This window comes from Hippoglossus hippoglossus, chromosome 16 (genome assembly GCF_009819705.1).
Source record: "Hippoglossus hippoglossus isolate fHipHip1 chromosome 16, fHipHip1.pri, whole genome shotgun sequence".
NCBI classification, from domain to species: domain Eukaryota; kingdom Metazoa; phylum Chordata; class Actinopteri; order Pleuronectiformes; family Pleuronectidae; genus Hippoglossus; species Hippoglossus hippoglossus.
Genome location: NC_047166.1, coordinates 3846229 through 3862625, shown reverse-complemented (window position 1 = coordinate 3862625; position 16397 = coordinate 3846229). Strand labels below are relative to the sequence as shown.

The window sequence follows — 16397 nt, the reverse complement described above, 5'->3', positions numbered from 1 at the left end:
GTGAAGAAATACCGGCAAAACCCTTTCAGGGAAATAGAAAAACCTGATTCTGAACAGCTGAAAAGATATTCATCTATGTTATTTTGAGTAAAAACATTTTAAGAAGTAAGGGTTAGTCTGATAAATCACAAGACTTATTCTGTTTCTGAGCTTTTCATTTACAGAAAAATGTTCTACTGTTTCTTTGCAGGATGGTTCAAGACAGCGCAAAGAGAGAAAGAAGACTGTGTCATTCAGCAGCATGCCCACCGAGAAGAAAATAAGCAGCGCAAGTGACTGCATCAATGCTATGGTGGATGGCTCTGAGCTGAAGAAGGTGCGATCCAACTCGCGCATTTACCACCGCTACTTTCTCCTTGATGCTGACATGCAGTCTTTGAGATGGGAGCCCTCGAAGAAGGAATCAGAAAAGGCCAAAATTGATGTGAAATCCATCAAGGAGGTCCGCACGGGGAAAAATACAGACACTTTTAGAACTAATGGAACCTATGATCAGATATCAGAGGACTGCGCTTTCTCAGTCATCTTCGGGGAGAACTACGAGTCCCTGGACTTGGTGGCAAACACAGCAGATGTAGCCAACATATGGGTAACAGGACTGAGGTACCTCATCTCCTATGGGAAACACACGTTAAATATGATAGAGAGCAGTCAGAACAACATGCGCTCGTCGTGGTTAGGGGAGCTTTTTGATGAGGCTGACCGTAACAACAGCAAACAGATAACTATATGTGCCGCTGTGCAGCTCGTCAAGAAGCTGAACCCGGGACTTAAAAATGTAAAAATAGAACTGAAGTTTAAGGAGCTTCACAAAGCGAAGGACAAACCAGGCTCCGACGTGACCAAAGACGAGTTCATCGAGGTCTTTCATGATCTTTGCACCAGACCAGAAATTTACTTTCTCTTTGTTCAGTTCTCCAGCAACAAAGAATTTCTGGATACGAAGGACTTGATGATATTTCTAGAGGCAGAGCAGGGCATGGCTCAAGTTAGTGAAGACATCAGCCTAGAGGTGATTCAGAAATATGAACCATCTAAAGAGGGTCAGCTCAAGGGCTGGCTCTCTCTCGATGGCTTCACCAACTACGTTATGTCGCCAGAGTGCCATATATTTGACCCGGAACACAAAACGGTTTGCCAGGACATGAACCAGCCCTTGTCCCACTATTACATCAATGCATCCCACAACACGTACCTGATTGAAGATCAGTTCAGAGGTCCCTCCGATGTGACCGGGTATATCCGTGCACTCAAGATGGGCTGCCGCAGTGTAGAGCTGGACGTGTGGGATGGGCCTGATAATGAACCTGTTATTTACACTGGCCACACGATGACGTCACAGATCGTTTTTCGCAGCGTCATCGACGTCATCAACAAGTATTCCTTCGTTGCATCCGAGTTTCCACTGATGTTATGTTTAGAAAACCACTGCTCCTTAAAGCAACAGAGAGTCATGTTTCAGCACCTGAAGAAGATCCTTGGGGACAAGATCATATTGGATCCTCCTAAACCTGAGGACTGTTACCTCCCTTCTCCCTCGGAACTGAAGGGAAAGATCCTGCTGAAGGGGAAGAAGCTGAGTACGAACTGCACAGCCTCGGAAGGTGAGGTGACCGATGAGGATGAGGGGGCAGAGATGTCTCAAAGGATGAGCATCGAGTCTGCGGAACAACAGACGATCGCACTGAAGAAATTCCAGCTGTCCAAGGACCTCTCTGATCTGGTGACCTTGTGTAAGTCTGTGGAGTTCAAGGACTTCGCAACGTCCTTCCAGAGTCAGAAGCACTGGGAGCTCTGCTCTTTCAATGAGGTCTTCGCCAGTCGCCATGCAAGTGACTTCCCTGGTGACTTTGTCAATTATAACAAGAAGTTCCTGGCGAGGGTGTACCCCAGCCCCATGCGGATCGACTCCAGCAACATGAATCCACAAGACTTCTGGAAGTGCGGTTGCCAGATTGTAGCAATGAACTACCAGACTCCAGGCCTGATGATGGATTTAAACATTGGCTGGTTCCGTCAGAATGGGAACTGCGGCTATGTGCTGCGTCCAGCCATCATGAGGGAGCAGGTTTCATATTTTAGTGCCAACACCAAAGACTCTGTGCCCGGTGTTTCTCCGCAGCTCTTGCACATCAAGATCATCAGTGGACAAAACTTCCCGAAACCCAAAGGCTCAGGTGCCAAAGGAGACGTAGTAGACCCCTACGTGTACGTGGAAATACATGGCATCCCGGCTGACTGTGCTGAACAAAGGACTAAAACAGTCAACCAGAATGGGGACAACCCTCTCTTCGACGAGAGCTTTGAGTTTCAGATAAACCTCCCAGAGCTCGCAATGGTGCGCTTCGTGGTGCTAGATGACGACTACATCGGGGATGAATTCATCGGCCAATACACAATACCCTTTGAGTGTCTCCAGCCAGGTTTCCGCCATATACCGCTACAGTCTCTGACGGGGGAAGTTCTGCCACACACCTTGTTGTTTGTTCATGTGGCCATAACTAATCGAAGAGGAGGCGGTAAACCACACAAGAGGGGACTGTCTGTACGAAAGGCCAAGAGGAGTAGGGAGTATGCCAGCATGAGAGTGCTATTGATCAAGGCTGCGGATGATGTCTTCAAAACAGCCATCCTGCCACTTAGGGAGGCAACGGACCTCAGAGAGAACATGCAGGTAAGAAATTAAAGTTCAAATGCATTTGGTTTGCTTGTGTCTTCACCATTGATGCACCGTTATGATCTAACATGTACAGTATGTGCTGACTGCAAGAACACCCCCCCCCACCCCCCCCCCCCGTCTTCTTGCATGAGAAGAGTAGAAATTTATACCCTCAAGTAGAAAGGCTTCCTCCTTCGAAAGAGAAACACGTAACCACCACGCTTGACTGACTCTGATTAGATTTAACCGCCATGTGTTGTGCAATACTCAAAACAGATGCAGACAAGTTGCGTCATAATGTGCATTACGGTGAGAGTCCCATTTGAATGATATGTAATAGATTTCAATAACTTCTAATGTGTAAATAGGAAACAGATACAGCAGAACGGAAGAGGTTAAGAATAATCATGTTAAAATGCTACAACAAATTATGAAAATGTCCTTTAGCTTTAACCACAACATCCTAACCCACACAAACCCAGTGTCAGCCTGAACTTCTTCCCCCTGACATTGAACACGTTTGTGTAGCATCATGAAAACAGTGTAATACTATCTTTTATGTGTGCAAATGTATTATACACATGCTCATTCATAGTCTCTGTTAAGAAAGATACTACATTTTATGAGAAATGCTTTACAGGAGCTTCACAGCACTCTGTGGTTGGTCTCATGTTGTGTCTCTCCAGGCATCGCATTGGGATTTTTTTTCGGTCGCCCTGTTTATGTTGCAGTCATTGTGTGATAATAAGCCACTGGCCTTGAGAATATAACACATCCCGGCCGTCCTGCCACAGTTTGTCCCTTCGGTTGTTTGCGTTGGGTTTAAATTTGGCCTCTCACAGGAAGGTTAGGATTTGTGTGTGTGTGTGAGTTTTTTCCATTTCCCTGTGACTCTGTGACTGTCAGTCCAGTTGGTTTGAGTGCTTGTGAGTGTCTAACAAAAATGAAACTTCTCCCAGGTAATTAGTGAACTTGCGGTCACTTCCTCTGACAGCGTCTTAGTTATGATTATATGTTTTATTTAGATGAATGCCAGACTTAAGTAACATGGACTATTAAGTTACTCTCTCTTCACACTGTAACTGATGGTTATGGCATCAGATATTTGTTTTTATTGGCATGTCTGTGCAAACCAGTATGACTGCATGCAGGCCCAGCTGTAACTTCTCTCGTCTCTCTGCAGAATGCCATAGTGTCCTTTAAAGAGCTGTGCGGCCTTTCAGCTGTGGCCAACCTGAAGCAGTGCATCCTGGCCTTGTCCCCTCGACTGGCTGGACCCGACATCGCCCCCCTTCTGCTGTTCAACCTCGCTGACCAGTACCCTGAGTTGGAACCACAAGGCCTGCTGCCAGAGGTCCTTAAGAAGGTCGTCACCACCTATGAAATGGTAAGTTGCAGTCAGGAGTTCGTCTCTCAATGGGCAGAGTAATGACTCTTCAAGGACAAGTGAAGGGGGCTTAAATATTTAGTATTTAGTTTACTAATATCTTGCAGCCCTAGTGTAAGTGGGCAGTAGGCAGTGGTTCACAGTTACAATGGAATGGAAGAGACCTAACCTTCCAAACTAGCTTCGACTCCAGTCAAATCAATACCTTGGCTTCACTGGTCTTAATGGGGACACACAGTGGTGGTTAGGTAATGGGGCCAGAGCTCTGTTAAGTAATAAAATCAATATTCGCAAGTTATGCAACATGCCATTGAGGTTATTCCCAGACAATACCATTATCCCCATCACATCCTGTTCTCTGACCCTGATTCTCCTCACGCTATGATGGAGTCGAGCATTATTTCAAGCAGAAGGAAGAAATCCACCGACTAAGTAGAGCTACAAGTGAACGACTTTGAATCATTTTGCACCCAGTAATTAATTTGTTTTATCGGATATTTACATCCTTTTGGTTGCAGCATTATGTTTCCAACAGAGACACAATGAAGTGCTATTTACACCCAACAGTTATTTTTACAACACTCTTCATCCATCATGAGCATCTGAAAAAGGGGGGATGCTGCTGGAAAGACTCAAGACGAAGACAAATTAAGGTGACCCCCTCTACTCAATTCAGACTCAGCAGTGGAGGGGGAGGTAATTGGCCCTGATGGAAAGAGTAGCAGGGAAAATTTAGTTGGAGGGGGAAGAAAGGAGAAAATTACGGGTGTTTGGGGACCAAAGTGGAATAAATTAAGAGGAAGGGCTTAAGTGGTGTGAGGCTGCAGGGCCTTGATCATCCGCCGAGTGCCCGGAGAGACGGGGAGCTGACGAGCACGGAGAGAAAAACTTAAAGAGTAGTAAATAATGTATGGGACAATAAAAAATCTGAAATTCAGGCAGTGTGTCAAAATCCACCAGTGGGGAGGAACCAGGCTTTCACTTCCTAATTGGCAAAAAATAGAATCTGGGTCTCGGTCCCTGGCCATTCATGTGCAGGAAGAGAGAGATTTAGCACGATGACAGTTTATGGTCTTAGATAATAGGGTCCGGTTTCCGTGTTTGTTTCGCAGCAGAGGAACTGAGCCCACAGTTGGTGGATGGAGAAAATATGAAATCTCTGACATGTTGATCCACGGAGATAATGAAACCCATGTGTTAGTCATTTCTTCACTTGGCAATAATCCAATATTATTTTTTTCCCTGTGGTATTTGGGAAAACATCTGAGATACTGTAAATATGCATCAGCGTTGTGTTGTGCTATTATTCATCCAATACACAGTTAAGGTCTGTTGTGTTAAATAATCCATTCTTAGAGTTTTTAATGGTCCAGTGCAGAATGGAATTACTCATCCTACATCACCTTAAAAATAAATGAGCATCCCTGTGCTTTTTCCTGCAGTGCGGCTAGTAATGATAATAATACAACTAAACACACCAGCACTTACAGTAGGTAGTCTTTAGTGTGCAGATGGGGCACAGTGCACCCACCTACCTTTTAGAATGTGCCTCCTAAATGAGATGCTTCATGTGCCACCGGGGCTGTAATTTCTTTCACCCATCAGGGAAGTAATCACAGTGTGTGCGACAGCTCGACGTGCCCCCACTGCAGCTGCAGAGTGACACGAGCAGCCACAATCACTTAGTCATGAGCGCTTGTAGCCTAACGTGGTGATTCACTACATGGGTTTGTGAGACTGTGTCTGTCCCCCCCGTGAAGCACACGACATGATGGAGTCTTATGTCATCAGCCTTTTAGAAAAGAAAAGGCAGGATGTTTGTATTGTCTTTAGAAAAATGTCTTCACCGATTCTCCTAAAATGGGATTTAGAGCTGAACTGTGATGCCGTAAGACAAAAAATGAATTTTTATAAGAATTTTCTTTTTTTAATAATTCAGTACGTTGACGAGAAAGATGGAAAAACCAACAATTGATTTGCAAGAGATCGTCCTTCCACAATCTTGCTGTTCACAAACTTAATGTGAAGAACAAAATCAGCAGCATCTGATCCTGCAGGTTCTTACTTATGACGTTTTTCCTCAGAAACAGATCAGTAGAATTTACTTTCAGTTTTGCAAAAAAAAAGGAAACTGTCTTGTTTCAGCAAACAGCGCTCAGACAGGAAGAGCTAGTGCACGTGTGTGGGGATTAATACACGTTTGCTGCTCTAGTGAATTTCCAGCGTCAGGACAATGTGTTTGACTGTAAATAAATCACAGCGGATGATTCACAGTGACGAGCAAACACGTGACCCAGAGAAAATGTGTCAGTCTTCAAACATTGTTGGACAATAATTCAGGGGCTGATTACAGATGACATAAATGTATAGTCAATTTAATTCAAATAGCACTTTTCTTACCCAGTAGCAACTCAGGGTGCACACACATACTGACAAAATCCAAAATAACATAAAATGGATTAAACAAAGTTAAAAACTGTTGTGATCATTGTTGTTTATCTGTAGTAAAACCCACCTCCTCTACTCAATTAGTATGAGGACATTACTAACTGTTCCCCTAATAGAAGTTTCCCTTTTCTCTTTTGCCCTCCATTCTGCCTTCGACACCACTCGCTACTCGTTCTTTTCTCGGTGGTCAGCCACGTGACCGGCGAGCTCCAGAGATCGATCTCAGGGGCACAATGTAGAGAACGGCTCTTTTTTCCACACGGTGGCTTTGTTGTTACACTGAGCTTGAATAGAAATTGTGTTTTTCTTTTCGTCCTGGCTGCTGAGCTGGGCGGCCTGGCCTGCGTGGCACAACCTTGCAGTGCACTTAAGGCACTTAGGGAGTGTATGAGTAAATGTACATGTCAATTAAAAACAACGCAGAGGAACACAAAGGCCCCGGATACCAAACAGGCATTAACTGAATATCATCTCCTTCAGATGAGACAATTAAGCCATTACTGGAATATTCAGGGGGGGAAAGATCCAGATGGTTCGCGAGCCACCTTGTTCACGCCGTGCTTGTTCACCTGTCTGTGGAAGGCTACACATGCATCATTAACCTCCTGAAACGCCTCCGAAAAGCCAGAGAGTGTTTTCCTTTTTTTTTTTTGGAGCCGTGTGGGGAGGATGCGGTGTCTGGATGTAATAAATGGATTCCCGAAGCCTTTGAGTCGGCTCTAACGGCCACCATGAGAGTTTTAACAGTTTGCAAGTCAGAGGAGATTGTGCACTCAATTAAGGCCGAGCACAACAGCAGAGGAGCTAAACTTAGCATCATTCACAGCTGCGGTTTCACGGATAGCACAGTAGTGGTGTGACTCATAAGGCTTTGCACCTTTTTTAGGTTTAACGGTTCACTCACCATCATTATCAAACAACTTCGATGATCTGCCGTAACAGAAGCTTTCCAAACCAAGCAGCAGGTCTGACATGTACTTTATATTTTTCTCCTGAACATAGGACACTTCCTATTTGGAAAGAAAAGGCTAACATCCTAATTGCTTGTCTCCTTTCCTCTAATTCTGGGCCACAAAAATGCAATTAAGCGACCTCGCCCACAAGCGCGCCTGTAATAAAAGCTTGTTTTTCACAGCTCTCCCTGGACAGATCCACCCGGCCAGCAGACCGAGACTGCTCCCTGCTTTGTTGTGGAATGCCGCTTCTGCTGATGTGGAAAATGAACGCAAACGTGAACAATATGTTTCGTGTGCTTTCAGGTGATCCAAACCAGCCGGGCGCTCCTGGAGACCTACGAGGGGATATATGACCGAATCCTACAAACGCAAAAAGCAGGTAAGAGACGAAAAAAAAGAGAGAAACCCTAAAAGCCTGTGTTTCCCGACAGTATTAACCAGCCGCTGAATGTTTGCCTGCGGCTCCTTCGTCTCCCCAATGCTACAAGACACAGATAAATCAATTGGAAATTGGGTAGAGCTGATTATTCTTGGCTTATTTGCAGGAGAGTGGAATTACAATTCGATTCATGTTTGAATTGATGAAGCTGTGATTCCCACCAGCAGCAGCAGCCCCCCCCCCCTGTGCTGTATTTTAATTGCAAGGTTTGGTTCAAGGTTCAGAGATGAGTGAACCTGAGAATGACGTCAGAGCTAACAGACGGTAGCTCAATAGCTTTTTCCACAAAACACCCTCATGTGAATTTAAAGGAGACACATTTTCCTCATATACAGGCTCATCATTTTTATTTAAAAAAGGTTTATATGCTCAAATGTTGAGAAAACACAAAGTTTGAGCTCCTGTCTCTCTAAGGCCCCCGTCTACCCCTGATTGGCCAGCTCCCCATTCTGTTGTGATTGGCCAACCGCTTCCACCGTCCTTTAATATGTTTATTCAGCCCCCACATGTTAATATGATGTGGTCAGGGATAAAGTCAATCCACTCGTTTGATTGGCTGCTCGTCAGTGAAGCTCAAGAATCTGCTGATTGCATTATTCTCCGCGGTCAGTGTTAGTACGACCCACGTTCGGTCTTTATTCTGTGACAGTTCTTCTATGAAACGCGCTGCAGTGTACAAGGCTGAACTCCGGTAACGAGAAAGAGTTCACTTTAGAGATTAATGTGCTTCATAATGCAGCACTTTGTGGTCAGGGATTCCATCAAGTAACACAGAGAGCTGATTTATCACGGCGCATAGGACCGGGGGAAGCGCCAAGTGAGAGCGGAAGGGAGCAAAGATGGACCATCATTACCGTGGCTCAGCTTTATTGGTTTCCAGATGGATGCCTTTATAAAATATTCATCGGCGATTGTCTCGGCACATCAGAGAGAAGCAGGACTGTGTCTTTTAATCAAAGGCTTGTTGCTGTTTTCCTGTCGTTGGTCCACCACGTTCCAGCCCTTAACAATTACCAGATAAAGGGGAAGGGAGTGTCTGAACTCATCGGTTTGCGTGTGCAATTTTTAAATGGCTGCTGTGCCACAATCACCCTTTTTCATCTGTGCAGCCTTCATGAGCATCTTTCCTGTTCTATTTCTCAAGGCCACCGGCGGTTTGGCAGTTTACAGATCTACAGTACGAAATTATTTACAAGTGTGCACAGTTTGCAAATACGTTGACTCAACACATTAATATTACACATTGTGTGATTTAGAGAGTGGATGTGCATTGTGCTGCCTCCAGTTCTACCTGTTGCTCATCCGCACATAACTTCTTTATTTGAAATCATTCAAAGCCCGAAGGAGATATTATCTGCTTCATCACCGGATCGTCTTCACAACATTACGTTTAATTATCAGTAAATCTGTCGTTATATCAGATTTTCACTGCATGTTTAACAAAATAATTAATTTAGTCAATTTCAACTTTGTGTAGTGATTTGTCTCTTTGTTTTCCAAATTAATTCACAATACTACAAAACAGTAATACCCAACATATTGGAGCGTGAATCAGAACGGCCGAAAGAAACAAACGATTTAAGAGGGAATTGATTATTTGGTATTTTAATTTGGTATAATTTGCCTGATTTATTTATTGTTGGCTAATAAAAACTTCACAGACATCAGTATCTGATGTAATAGTATCAGAGTAGTAACTTTTTACTCCCTAGTATCAATGTCAGACCCAAAAAATCTATTTTGGTCAGGCTCTACTTAACATGATATTAATATTCAATGTTTTAAAAGAATCGTGGTTATTTTCACGACCAGTATATTGAGACAAAAACCCCAGGATCTGATGTAGCTATCATTTGCGGCACAGAGTGCAAGCGTAGATCAAACCTTTTTATTCAAAAGCTTCCGCAGAAGCTTTGCGGGTCTCAAAGCATCGTCATGTCTGATTATTACCTAAAAGCAGCCGGACACATTTCAACAGCTAACAATTGTGAAGTAGGACACAACAGATGGCAAACTGATGAGCTTGAACATTGATTTATTTTTCACCCTGAACTGACACATTTTCATCCTAGCGGTCTGTGTGTGTGTGTGCACTCGTGGTTTTGTTTCAGTGTGTGTGTGTGTGTGTGCACTCGTGGTTTTGTTTCAGTGTGTGTGTGTGTGTGTGTGTGTGTGCCATGTGGTTTCATGCACTTGTCTGTTGTGGGGAAACTGGGTCAGTACAAACCCAATTCCCCCTTTACAGCAGGCGGAACGTTCCAGCAGCAACAGCTATTAAAGTTGTGAATAATCCATCACATCAGCTTAGACAGGGGCTCACTCCCCCCTTCGCAAAGGAAACACACACACACACACACACACACACACACACACACACACACACACACACACAGTCAGGTGTTTGCGGCTCAAACACGGATGTCACTTCCCTCAGCCGACAGTCACTCCACTTCCAATTAGTGAGTCCGGCTCGATGGCTGAACAGACTAATTAGATGAGTACACAAGACGTCGTTATGAGCCAAGTGCCACACGACGGTCGGTGTGTTGATGCTGTGCAGAGGGGAGCGACAGGTTTTTTTTTTCCAAAGCAAGGAGCGAGTGTTTGTGTTACACATGTTGAAACACATTAGATGTGTGGAAACCCTGAGATCACACGGTGCAACACCATCTTTGTTCTTTGTTCTTTGCTCCTTCAGAATGTAGGCCACTGCAGTATAGATTTAACCCCTAACCCCCCCTAACCCTAACCCTATTGTTGATCAGCAAAATGCTCTTTATCAATTTCACCATCTCCAATATGAGTTTATATACGTAAATGTAATGTGGTCAGGTTTCAGACTTGAGTCGCACAAAACGAGCAAATCGATGACGTCACCCTTGGGCTCGGAGAAATTGTGATGAGTCTTTTCTTTAATTTTCACATTTCATTGTGTAAATGCTTAAAACTGACAAGGGGCTGCAATCATCAAATGACGTGTATTCTGTGTGATTCTCAGATTCAGTGAAAGAATGATCAATAATCAATCCACTGAATAATTCAGATTATGCTAATCTTCTCTGCGATGCTGTAGCCGTTACACTCTGAGAGAGAGAGAGAGAGAGAGAGAGAGAGAGAGAGAGAGAGAGAGAGAGAGAGAGAGAGAGAGAGAGACGGGCTTTACTGTACAGCTGCCGTCTTGCAGCATTACCTCACAGACATCACAGTGAAACGCCTTCCTAAGGATGAGCTTCCCCGTTTCTTGCCTGCCCGACTCCATAAAATGTTGCTAGGCAACCTCCAGTGTATGTGTGTGTGACAGAAAGAGGAAGCTGTGCACCATTTTTCAGCAAAGTCATGGTTCACGTGCGCAGCAGCAGCGGCTCTGTACTTATAGATGGCGAAATTGAAGAGACATAATTTTTACGTGATGGTTAAAACACAGGAAATGTAAAAAAAAAAAATGAAGGTGCCTGTGTGTTGTGGGTGCAGCGGTGTGATGTCTGGTTCAACGATGACGAACGTGTCCGACCTGTGAGTAAATTCTCTCAGCTGTTTGAGGTTATGTTCCTGCCCGAGGTCTGTTAACAGACTCGTATCTTCAGCTGAGAGCCACTGAAACAACCCAATCCCACACCTATTATGATGATTTGCCGCGAAGGGATCTCTCTCTCTCGCTCCCTCACGTGCACACCATGTTTCCATAGCAACAGTACCAACAGGGCCCCCGTACAGACTCCAGATATCAGCGCTTCCAGCGAACGAACGTGTTGTGGGTAGTTCCCAGTGCAGACGTGCATTATGCCGCTTTGTGCGTAGCAGGAACTCTGCTCTCTCTCTCTGGTTTATTTACCTCACAGGCCAGGGCTGCCTGTTGCTGCTGTGTCAGTGCTCGTGCTATAAAGCACACTCCACATTAAACATGTCCTTGCTCAGACTCAGTCATGCAAAGGGAAGAGAAGAGAGGAGGTGGGAAACCTCCTCAGGAGACAGATCCCTCCTCTGTTCGATGCTTGATGCTAATCCACAGTGAAAGAACGTCATGTCTGTCTGCCTACACAGCTTCTCTCCTCCACTCTTCTCTCTGTTTCTGGGGCGCTTTACTCTCTCTCTCCTCCTGCCTCAGTGCTTCCTTCAATTTTTTTTGTTTTCTTCTCCTCCTGTGTCTTATCAAGCGTCTCTGCTTTCTCTCCTTTTTTTTAACAGGTTCACCAGGTTTTTACTCACTCATCTCCCTTGACAGCCCATTAATACCTTGTTGGGATCAGCCGCTCACTCACATTTCACCCCAGGACATAGATTTCAAATTAACGAAGTACTGCAGGAGGGCACACGTCAACAGACAGCACAGTAAATATTAATGTAACACTGTAGATGGTGATTAATTAATCTGATTGGAGGAACTCTGAAATCATGGGGCACCCGATCACCCATCTAAAGAGCCTTTAGCTGTTCTCCTGTATCTAATTGGATCAAATGTAACAAAGACATTAACCTTACTCCGGACTTTCAGGTGTAAAAACCTCCTTAAATCTAACTCTCAGCTTTAATTTGTTCAGATATGTTCTTTTAAAGCTGACACCTGCACAACAGCAGTCACTGTGATCCCCTCTCACACTGCAGATGTGCAGTAAGGAGAGAGGAGTCGTCCTCCACAGCCACAGAGTCTGTGTACGTCTGCTGCAGCAGTCGACTGTGAAATGTTGACAGTACATGCCAGGGTCTAAGCTCTAATGTGTTTCACCCAGTCCCGGTTCCCAGACTCCTGTCACCTCACCGACGTGAACTCCGGGCCATAAAGACAGATGCAACACTTTAGCTGGTGTCTGTTTCTCTTTCAGCGATGGAATTTCACGAGAACCTCCACGACTTGGCCACGAAGGAGGGCTTGAAGGGCCGGAAGTTGCACAAGGCAGTGGAGAGCTTCACGTGGAACATCACCATCCTGAAGGTGAGGGTTTCGACTCAAATCAGCCACAACTCCAGTGCCCGCTGTGATGTTTGCGACGTGGCACTCTGTAATTTGAAATGTGTTACTTCTCATATCGCTGCAACGCGCTGATGGTCGCAGGAGGTCAGAGCACAGGGTCAGGGGCCTCGGGCGATTCTCTCTCTCATGAACATTTCGCCATTATTCTGGTTATGTGACAGTTCTTGTTAGAGGCTGTGCAGCAGAATGGTTTCCAACTGCAGCTGAAATGAAAAGAGCTGCAAATAGGCCCCTTTGAAAAGAAAAAACAGAGGATATAGGACAGAGAGAGTTTCCGATTGCGGGGTTAGATAAAACTTCTTATTAAAGATGAAGACAGTGATGTTCTGCCTGCACTCCAGAGATAAACGTTGATTCACCCCGGCATTGTGTAAACGTTCACTGATTCCTTGTTGCTGCGTGGGAGGCATTTGGAGAAACGCATTAGATCCACAACGTTATGTTCCATTGTTAAAAGGATTAGTTCACATTATTTAACATTTTTTTTAAATAAACCTACATTTAAGAGAGTCTATAAGTCAGCAGTTCATGGAAAGGTCTTGGCTGATATAAGCAGTAATTTCAGTTATACAACGATTTGATGTCAGATTCCAGGCTTTCAGGAGATGCTGTATGTCTCTAAACTGAAAGTAGTAGTTTTTGTGATTACGTCTGCAGGTTGCTGGTTAATCATTGTTGCTGAGGGTAGCAACAGTAGCTAGGAAGCTCGTTGTGTCATAACCAGCAAGTGACGTGAGGGCAAAGACGTAAGGAGACATTTGATGCTTTTTCTTTTCTCTGCAAAGTTAAAAAGCCCAAATGACGCAGTAACAGGCTCCTGACAGAAAGAGGCTCCTGAGAGAAAACACTGCTCCTGCAGCTCCTCGTCAGTAGTCGGGCCGACACCTTCTCATCACCGTGATGTTCCTTGACACGATGCCCGACATTTGCATAATGCACGCCTTGCAGCTAGTCCGGCTCGCCCCCTAACATCCAGGTACAGCGAGAGCAGAGGCTGACTGTTCCTGCACGTGCTGGAAGACTTTATTGGGGGGGGGCTTTAAAGAGACATGAGCTCCTACTGAATACTGGGATTGTAGTCCTCATCAATCCTTCTGGTTTACTGTCACTGGTATGACTGAAGAAGTGATGTGGTTAATTAGAAAATCGTTAGTGTAACTTGATGAACCCTGTACAACACAGCTGCTCTCTGTCCACCACCACTCTGACACTTTGATCCATCCCCTCAGGGCCAGGCAGACTTACTGAAGCACGCCAAGAGTGAAGTCCAGGAGAACCTCAAGCAGATCCACTATGCCGTGCTCACCTGTAACCTGAGTAAAGGCGGAGCAGCGGGCGGCTCCACGGGCTCCGAGTCCAGGGGCCGACGTAGCCTTGACGCCATCGCCGAGAAGGCCACTGTGGAGGAGGAGCTCACTGGTGAGGACAACTAAAGGTCCCACAGTCCCCTGACACCCCCGTTCAGACCTATACGCTGTTCCTGCCTCCTGAGCTCAAAGCCCACAGCTCCCTCCGTCTCTCTGTCTGTCTCTAACCTGACTTCATTACTCTACACTCATGCGCACTCACTTACTCAGACACACACCAGTGTTTTTCCACATTCCATCAAGTACATTCCTGTATCCCAAGCACAGCTGTAACCTCTTACAGACTTCTGCCTTGTAATCATAAATAAAATGCCACCACCACTTCAACCCAACTTCAAATCTTCAAAAGGTCTGAGGTTGGGTTTTTGGAAAATTAGTTTTTAGTATTTATAACCTAAAATGTTGCCGCGTTGTACCGAAGCAGGGTTTTCTCTGGGCGTCTGGACTTAGGGGCTTTTTGGACCATTATCATGACTAAATGTAAAAAAAAAAAAAGCTGATTGTCAGAAGATAGCGAGGAAAAATAAAGCCACCGATAAAGTGAGTGCTCTGTCCTGAGTGATAAGACAAGACCTCGTGTGAACTGCACTTTCCTCCTCCTCCCATAGCAGTCTGACAGTGAGCGTTCTTGTTGGTGTCAGTGTCGCTGTGACCACTCATCAGCTGACTGAGACCCTGTAGCGAGTCGATTGCTCTCACATAATTATTTTCTCAGACACTTAACATTTCTCACACTTGAGTCTATTTGAGCTCGCCGTCTGTGACAAGACGCAATTCTTGGCGGTTTCACAGATTTTCTCCGTGGTTAATTTTCGTTGCGAAACGCTGAGAACTTGTTTGCACTGAATTAATTTCCTCTGTTGCAGCAGAACATGTTACAGCAAACCTCCAGGAACTCCTGCAGGTTCAACCGGACTAATGAAACACGTCTTAGACTGATAAACTCTAGAAGACTCGCTGTAGATTTGAGTTGTCTGTGTTGCTGGTTTCACGCCGTGTTCAGGCAATATACCAATTACCTATCTTGCCCACGTCTGCACACAAGATAAAGCAAGATTAACTCCGTCTATTTCATTTCTATAACCATAAAACCTTGCATTTAAAGGATGGTAAAAACTTTATGGATGTTTTAATGGTGACTCACTATCAGACGGGTCAATGTGTCAGACAGGTCACGTGATCGAGCAGCTGCAGAGCAAACAGCTCTACTGTGAAGCAACAAACTAAGTTAGAGATCTTTTATGGTATCATGAGAAGTCTGGCAGTGAAAGGTCTCAGTAAGCGCTCCACAGATCCTGAACCAACTCAAGTACGTTCTTTTAAAATGATTTGTTATTGCACCGGTGTTGTCACAAGTTTATTACCCAGAGGGAAAATGTCGGACTCTAAGGTGACAAATAACCCACAAACTAAAAGAGCAGGAGAGAACTCTCAGCGAAGTGTTTTCCATTCCTTGGTTTTAGGCTCTGCCTCTAAGTCCTGTAATAGCAGAGGAAACCCTGTGTGGTGTTTTTCTTTTTAAACAGTGGCTTCACATCTGACGCTTCCCTAATGGGCACAAGTCGTGTAAATGCCAAATCTTAAGCATCCAGCAAAAGTAAGTGTCAGACACAAATCACGCTGAAAACTCACATCCATTCATCTACAGTCGCAGCACAGACGGTCGCTGTCCTCCATTCTTCTTTCTGACCCTGTCACTCATTTCCTGTTTGAGCTGGGAGGGCAAAGTCAACTACCAGCCACGTGACGGACAAAGACGTGAAACTGCTCAGAGACAGTGCACTTCTACTCTGTGGACAGAGGGGAGGGGGGGGGGGGGTGGGGGGTGCTACACGAGGAGACGAGAAAAGAAAGGGAGCCGTCGGCTTGTTGAAAGAGATTTTTTTAAAAGCACAATTTTCTGGAACTATGAATGTAACAGGACTGAGGGAGCGACCGGAACCGGAAGGAAACGGAAGAAGTAAACAAAGAAGAAAACGTGAAGAATGAGAGTTAAGAGTTGTTTACAATAATGAACTTGTCCATGTTCTCGTCTGCCAAATTAGTATCATATACTATGTGTACATATATATATGAAGTTTCCTGTTACCTTTTTTCTGCAGAGTGCATCATTTTATTATTGTATACTTGGAAATATAAGATTTATTTTATAAAAGATATATAAACATGTCT

General features: G+C 44.8%; 1 protein-coding gene across 2 annotated transcripts in view; it reads left to right on the top strand.

Annotated features, from left to right (window-relative positions):
• LOC117776247 (inactive phospholipase C-like protein 2) overlaps positions 1 to 14834 on the top strand; it is a 29843-nt gene extending 15009 nt beyond the window's left edge. The window contains exons 3-7 of one of the 2 annotated variants that reach the window (XM_034610017.1): positions 191 to 2674; positions 3843 to 4046; positions 7754 to 7829; positions 12710 to 12819; positions 14088 to 14834. In XM_034610017.1, the coding sequence (XP_034465908.1) occupies positions 191 to 2674; positions 3843 to 4046; positions 7754 to 7829; positions 12710 to 12819; positions 14088 to 14291 (3078 nt within the window). In that variant the 3' untranslated portion in view covers positions 14292 to 14834. The remainder of the gene's footprint in view (positions 1 to 190; positions 2675 to 3842; positions 4047 to 7753; positions 7830 to 12709; positions 12820 to 14087) is intronic. The other variant, XM_034610018.1, reaches the window with a different exon arrangement.
• The last annotated feature ends 1563 nt before the right edge of the window (positions 14835 to 16397 follow it).